This window comes from Echinops telfairi, unplaced genomic scaffold (genome assembly GCF_000313985.2).
Source record: "Echinops telfairi isolate 266 unplaced genomic scaffold, ASM31398v2 ScPeMD7_9;HRSCAF=40, whole genome shotgun sequence".
Taxonomy (NCBI): Eukaryota; Metazoa; Chordata; class Mammalia; order Afrosoricida; family Tenrecidae; genus Echinops; species Echinops telfairi.
In genome coordinates this window covers 75,286,822-75,294,112 of record NW_022103906.1, presented here as the reverse complement: position 1 = coordinate 75,294,112, position 7,291 = coordinate 75,286,822, and the positions used below count along the sequence as shown (strand labels likewise).

General features: G+C 56.6%; 1 protein-coding gene across 1 annotated transcript in view; it reads left to right on the top strand.

Annotated features, from left to right (window-relative positions):
- The window catches only part of NOTO (notochord homeobox), a 7,308-nt gene extending 1,767 nt beyond the window's left edge, over window positions 1–5,541 (top strand). Inside the window, exons 3-5 of the mRNA XM_013004821.3 lie at window positions 5–170; window positions 2,640–2,851; window positions 4,932–5,541. Of these exons, the coding sequence (XP_012860275.2) occupies window positions 5–170; window positions 2,640–2,851; window positions 4,932–5,099 (546 nt within the window). The 3' untranslated portion in view covers window positions 5,100–5,541. The remainder of the gene's footprint in view (window positions 1–4; window positions 171–2,639; window positions 2,852–4,931) is intronic.
- Window positions 5,542–7,291: the final 1,750 nt, after the last annotated feature.

The window sequence follows — 7,291 nt, the reverse complement described above, 5'->3', positions numbered from 1 at the left end:
GCTCTGGGCCGCTCGCTACTGGCCCGTCTGCTCGGCCGTGCCCTGGCCGTGCCCGGCAACCTGGCTGCCTGCTCCGCTGGGCGTGGGCCTCTACCCATTGTGCCCCCAGGCCTCGCTGCGGGGGCTGCGCGGGGCTCACTTCTGCGTGCTCCCAGGCCTCGGCGCCACAGGTATGGGCTCCTGCAATGGGGGAGAGTGTGCTAGTGGGCACACGAGGGCTCCTGCAATGGGGGAGAGCGCGCCAGGGGGCACTTGAGCAAAGAGGACCGCGACGACCCTGCCTCTGAGAACCACAGGCCCGCCTGGGAGCAGGACTTGCTGAGATCCCACTGGGCCTGTGCCCTGGCCCCCTCCCGCCCCCCACACGCTGCTGAGTTGGTGGAAAGGCAGGGTGGGCGTGGGGGTGCCCTGCAGAGGAAGCAGATACGGGGGGAGGGGTGTCTCAGGTGGGCCCAGCCCTGTTCTCCGTCCTCTGCACCTTGAGGAGGGGTTTCTACATCAACCCCTGTGGGCAACGCTTGGTGACACAGACTCTTAGCCAAGGGGATTCTTGCCCCTCGCCCAGGACCATGTCTTTTCTGGAGACGCCAATGCCACGGATGGTGGAATTTGCTAAACTCGTTGCTGCGGCCTCGCTTCCGATTCATGGGGTCTCTTTTGGATGAGGTAGAACAGCCCGAAGGGTTTCTAAGGTGGGGACGTTTACACAAAGTCCCCTTGGTGGTGTGGTTATGTGTTGGGCTGCTAACTGTAAGGTCAGCAATTAGAAACTACTAGATCATGGCGCTCTGAATGCTACCCACGAGCCCCAGAAAGGGCCCTGGCTCGCTCCCCAAAAGCAAAACCGGAAAAAAACAAACTCGTTGCCAGCCAGTCGAGTCCAGATTCATAGCGACCCTATAGGACAGAGTAGACCTTACCTGTGGGTTTCTGAGCGTGTAACTCTACGGAAGGAAAACCCTCATCTTGCTGACTGGCTGGTGGATTAGAACTTCTGGCCGGGCAGTTGTAACAGTAGCCACTCCTCCACCAGGGCTCCTTCTAAGCACCTAAGTCCCAGGGAGAATGTATCTGTTGAGGTGACTTTCGCTTCCAGCATTGACATTCACCTACATGGGCTTTATAGGAGCCCTGGTTACCGTTGGGCTGCCAACTGCAAGGTCAACAGTTCGAAACCACCTGCCACTCCACAGGTGAAAGAGAAGACTTTCTAATCCTGCAAAGAGTTACAGTCTCAGAAACTCGGGGGCAGTTCTACCCTGCCTAGAGGGTACCTACAAGGTGCCATCCTCTCGATGGCCAGGGTTTTGCTTGTTTGTTTTTCACCTGAGCTTTTGCCATTGTTAGCTGTCAGGTTCATGATGTCCTCAAGTGTCCAAGGAGGAAACAGGAGCAAAAGTTATTAAATTCTTGGGTACCTCATACTGCCTTAACTAAGAAATACCACAAGTGCCTGGCTTTACGGAACAGGAATTAATGTTCCTGTTGTTCAGGAGACCAGGAGACCAAAGTCAGTGTGTGGGTCTAAGAGGAGGTGTGTCTTTATCTGTTTATCTTAGGAGTTCCTAGGTTGGTATAGATGCAACAGCCGGGTGCCTTTGTCTTCTTGTAGCTCAAATGATTAGATTTGGGACCCACTCTATCCTGTGTGACATCCTGAGCATAACAAGTCCCCTATTTCCAAACACAGCCATGATCCATAGGTAACAGAAACAAACCAACAAAAACCCAGACCACTTCCTCCGCAAGTCAACTCTAACCCATAGCAGCACTACAGACAGGATTGAACGACCCCATAGGGTTCCAAAGACTAATCTGTACAGAATTGAACTGACATCACCCTTGGGGGGCGGGAGGGGGGGAGGGGGGCTCCAGCTGCCAACGTTTCTGTGAGCCGCTGAAGATTTTTGCACTGGACCCATTTATCCACTGCCTCACACTTTAGCCTGGTACCCCCTAGGCACCTCATGTTCCCTCTAGGAACAGGCAGGGGTGAGAATTTCGGCACGCGATCTGAAGGAGCTATTCAAGCCACAGGTCCACGAGAACGGGGATTGCCCGTTGTGTCGTGGACCCGTGCCTGCCGCAGCATGGGTATTTTCTAGGTGAATAACAAGGGTGACCCCCTAGGCCCCTTCTCTGCTCATCCCATGGAGTTCCCTGCGGTAGCCATGGCAAGGAGGAGGGCGAGGAGAGGGAGGATTGGCGACTCCTACAGGGCCCTGGTGGCATAGTGGGGTTATGCTTTGGGCTGCTAACCTCAGCCAGCAGTCCCAAACCACTATCACCAAGGGAGAAAGACCAGGCTTCCTATTCCTGTAAAGGATCAGTCTCAGAAACCGCCCAGGGCAGCTCTGCCCGGGGCCATAGGCTCGCTGAGAGCTTGCTGAGAGTTGAAATGGACTGGGGGGCAATAAGGCCCCAGGGGCCAGAGGTTAGGCCACTGGAGGCAGAAGTAGTTCTCCACATTGTCCCTTCTTTCTCAGATTGTTGTTTGTTGTTTGTCCGCAGTCTCTCCCCCTCGGCCCTTTCTGTTGCCTGGCCAAGGGGAAGGCAGGGGAAGGGAGCTGGGTGTTTGTTCTCTTCCCTGCAAAGTGGCTGCCGGAGGGCTAGCTCTGCTCCTGATGTTTGCTCTTTAGGCGTGGAGCTGGCCCACTGCCCAGCCCTCTGGGACCCCCCAGCGTGGTCCACAGCCCAGGACCTTCATGACACCGATCCACCAAAGAGGGTTAGAACCATGTTCAACTTGGAGCAGCTGATGGAGTTGGAGAAAGTGTTTGCCACACAGCACAATCTGGTGGGGAAGAAGAGAGCCCAGCTGGCTGCCCGGCTCAACCTTACGGAGAACCAGGTCGGAGCCGGTGATCGGGGGTGGGGAGGGGGGTCTGGGCTGCATGCACCCAGGGGCAGACACTATTTTGTGGGTCTGGGTGGTGGGAGGGACATGGGTCTTCCTCCTCTGCCCAGCTACGGCAGGGCTGAAGGGGGGTGGGTAGGCGCAGGGGAGCAGGAGGGGGGAGGAGACAGGCCTTAGCCATTGGCATTCTCCCTGTATGTTGAGAAAAATAATTCCATTTGAAATTACACTATGGGAGCCATACAGGTCAATCTGGATAGTAATCTGGTTCAGGGACTAGATATGAAAGTGTCCCCTTGGCCCCCAGATTGTCCTCCAGCCATCGATTGTCTCTGTGCCCGTCACAGGCAGCACGCTTCTCCAGAACTTCCTCACTCACTGCCTTTCCGATACAACGTCTTTCCCAACCAGCGCGTCCACCAAAACTTCCCAGGAGGGTCTCGAATGAGTTCCGTGTTGCTGAACTCAATAGCTGCTTTCCTTTCTTCCTCTTCACCCACTACCCAGCAGCCCCACACGCTGTGCACGCCCCACCCCCCCAGCCGCCCCCCTCTCTGGAAGCACTCTGTAAGCTTGACCTGCAGGGCACCACGTCCCCTTCAGTTTCCTCCCCGCTTGTGACTCCTTTGCAGACCGCTGTTCTGTGACTGCCAGTGTCTTGCCATCAGACCTTGTTTCCTCCCAGCTGAGCCAGCCGGGTAGATTAGAACACTGTCGATTAGCCGGCAAGTCCCAGATCCTGTCTGGTCCTTCCTAACTTGTACACGGTCTCCACTTAGGTGCCTCATGACCAGGTATTTCCAAGTCAGAAAGTCTGAACTTCAGATCTTGTTATTTTCTCCCTCCCAAATCCGTTCCTCCAAACAGACCCTACCCTCTACCCAGTTGCCCCCAAACCGACTCCTCTTTGATTTCTTCGTCTTCCTTCCCCTGACCCTACTTCTCATCCATCAGCAAGCCTCCGTCACGTACCTCCAAAACAGCTGCCATCTGTCCATGGCCCGGGTTCAGAGCACCCGCCTCTCCCGCTCCGTCCCACTCACCTCCCTCTCCCGCTTCCACCCATGCTCCACATAGTAGCCTGACACCAGCGTCCCAGGAAGTTTCCATGGGACCAGGTCACATCTCACTTCTGAAGTCTCATAGTTGGCACTCCTCACCTCAGCCTGCCAGGTCCCTGGTGATCGCCCTGCCCCCTATCCCCCCACCCCCCACCCCCGCTAGGGGTCCCCCACTTTCCCTCTCTCCGCTTTGTTCTTTCTCTGTCTGATTTGGGCTGTGCTACCCTCTCTCAGGAGGAGTCCTGGAGGCACCATGGGGCTGCTAACAGCAAGGCAGCAGTTCAAAACTACTGAGGGAGAAAGACGAGGCTTTCGGTTCCCTTAGACAGTTACAGTCTCAGAAGCCCACAGGGGCAGTTGGGCCCTGACCTGTAGGGTCTCGATGTGTTCTAATGGGCTTGATGCTGGAGCCATAGGGTAATGGTTGGACTGACTGCTGGGAGGGAGGTTAGTGGGGGAAAGCTGAGGCTGTCTGTGCCCATGAAGACTCACAGGGCTGCTGTGAATGAGCTGGACACAATGGCAGTGCAGAGGGCTCTCCTTTCTGGTCCCCAAGCACTGATCTTCTTTGTTCCTTCCTTCTGGGTTGACCCCTCACCCTCCCAGCCCTGGCTTAGGTGCTGGTTCCTCTGGGGCGGGGGGTGTGGTGTGGGGTGGGGGTGTTGTCCTTCTGCACCGCAGCCCCCCCCATGGCCACCTTTGCCAGTGTTTGTGTTTCTGTATTGGCTCGTTCAAGATTGGTCCTCCTCTGGCCGACTGTGAGCTCCCCGGCTTTCTGGCACACACCTCTCTCTTCCTCCCCTCCGGCCACACCTGGCACGCAGTACGAGCCCATTTGGTTCTTAGCGAGCGAATGGCGACTGGCATTGCAGGAAAGAGTGCTTTCGAAGCAGTGCATCCTTTAGGAAAAAGAACAAGGTCTTGCCAGGCAGAGAGTGGTGGGCATAGCAGCTGGGGGAGCAGTAGGAACTGCTGGTCACATTCTGATCTGTGCCCACTGTCCCTGATTACAGGTGAGGGTCTGGTTCCAGAACCGGAGGGTGAAGTATCAGAAGCAGCAGAGGCTGAACCTGTCCGCCCCAGACGAGCCCTTGGAAGGCCTGCCATCATCACGGAGTGAAGGCGCCACGTCAGGAGAGGACCCGGGAGAACTGGGCAGAGACTCTGTGGAGTGTGCCTGAGCCAGTTCCCCCTAGAGGCAACCACTGGACCTCCCCATCCCACACATGTGGGTCTCCCCAAAGAGCCTCTCCACTCGCCAAGGGCACCGGGCTATCCGGGGGGGCCCCCATAGACTGAGAAGGCTAGCGTGACACAGCTGGCAGAGGGGGGGATGTGGACCTTCTGCCCCGTGTCCTTCGCCATGGTACGGACCTGCATTCTTCTCTGTGTGGTGTGTGTGCGATGTGTCTCACGGGGCTGAAGCCATGTCTGTGACGTACTGAAAACGTGCCAGGCCCAGAGCTTAGTGCACAGTGACAGGGTCTTTACAGACCTGCCTCCCCAACCAGCTGGCCACAGGGCTTGGGCTTTTCCTGGGCTGGCTGTGGGTTCGGGGCCTTCTGCAATCAGTGTTTGAGCAAAGTCCTTTCCTGACAAGGGCTGGTGGAGTTAAGAGCAGGGAGGAGCCAAAGACAAGTCACTTCGCCGCCTCGGTTTTGGAAGGCTTGTGTTGTGTTGTTTTTTTAAATCTGTCATCACTCTTAGAAGGAGTTCAGCACCCCTTCCCCCTCCCCCACTGCCTTCTCCACCCAATCCAGCTACCTGTCTACCTCTGCTCCCTTTCCATCTTTACCTAGAGTGGAGAAACGTTACTGTCTCTCCTAAGGCTAGCGTTGTCTCATAAACTCTGCTGTATTTTCACAAAATGGTTACAACCATACACCCATCCATCCACTACCTTGACTCATTGCTCTCAGGCCTTCCAAGCAATTGGCTGGCTTGATCTACCAGCAGGCCGGGCTGGCCTGGCCACCATGAGGCTGTCCTGCCACCTTGTGGTCAGAGGGACACACTCCCTACATGCTCTCAGCCCAAGGGGTTCTGAGGCAGGCCGGAGCAGAGGTGCCCCTGGTTGCAAACTTGAGGTGAGGCGGGGGTCCAGCTTCAGGAACGTTTCTTTGTCCCTGCCCATTGGGAGAACCTTTCTAAAGCTGGACTTGGTCGACCCTCTTCATTAAAGGAACCCAATTGTCTCTGCCTCTTGCAAAGGTGACTGGTTCAGCCAACTGTGAGTTACCTATCCAGCAGTTACTGAGCCTCACCCAGCTCCCAAATCTCACGTGAGATCACCGTGGATTCTGAAGCAGGTGCCTTCTCACGGTGCGCAGAGCCAAAGGGGACTAAGCCACACGGGCAAGTGGGCGTCAGGTGCTACCCATCAATAGTTTGCAGCCTGGGTCCTGGGGTTCTGAATGAGAGCAGGCCTCTCTGCCCTGCTGCTCTGGGGATAGTGTGCACACTCAACTCTGCATTACACAGTTTCTGGGGGCCTGAGTCCCCGGGGCATAGTGGTGGCATGTTGGGGTGCCATCTGCAAGGTCATCAGTTGGGAACTACCAGCTGCTCCGGGAGGAAAAGAGGGATTTTTGCTCCCATAAAGAGTTAGTCTCAGAAACCTACAGTGCAGCGGCCGGCCTTCAACCGGTGGGTTGCCACTCTTTGGGGGTGAAACGACCCTTTCACAGCGGTCGACGGATTCATAACAGTGGCAAAATGACAGTGATTAAGTAGCAACGAAAATAATGTTACGGTTTGGGCGGTCCCCACCACACGAGGCACTATTACAGGGTCGCGACATGAGGAGGGTTGAGAACCACTGCTGTAGTGGCTGCTCTACCCTGTCCGATAGGCTTGCTAAGAGTTGGCATCAATTCGATAGCAATACATCTACTATTTGTTTTAGATCTCTCGAAGTCCACCCTGGCCTGTGGACCCTGCCCCCAGGCTGAGGCCGTAGTAGAATGACCCACCCCACCACCAGAGTTCATAGGGCCAGGGAGCCCCAGAGTGAACTTCAGGTTGGAGAGCCCACGGGCTCCCACGGAGACACATCAAAAGAATACGTTCACATACAGTCACCGATATAGGGGGGCATGCGAGCTGCCAAGGCACCCCAACTGCACAGACATAAAAGCACCTGGTCGGTGAACAAATTGACCTAGACGCTGACGGAGAAAAAGGCCCCGAGTTCGGATTCGCTGGGGCGCGCGCGCGGCTCGCCCCTCCGCCCCTTGCGCTGGGGGCGGGGCTTCTCAGGGGCGGCGGGGTCAAGGGTCAAGAGGCGGAGACGCCGGCGCCTCCAAGATGGCGGCCTCCATGTGCGACGTGTTCTCTTTCTGCGTGGGCGTGGCGGGCCGGGCCCGGGTCGCCG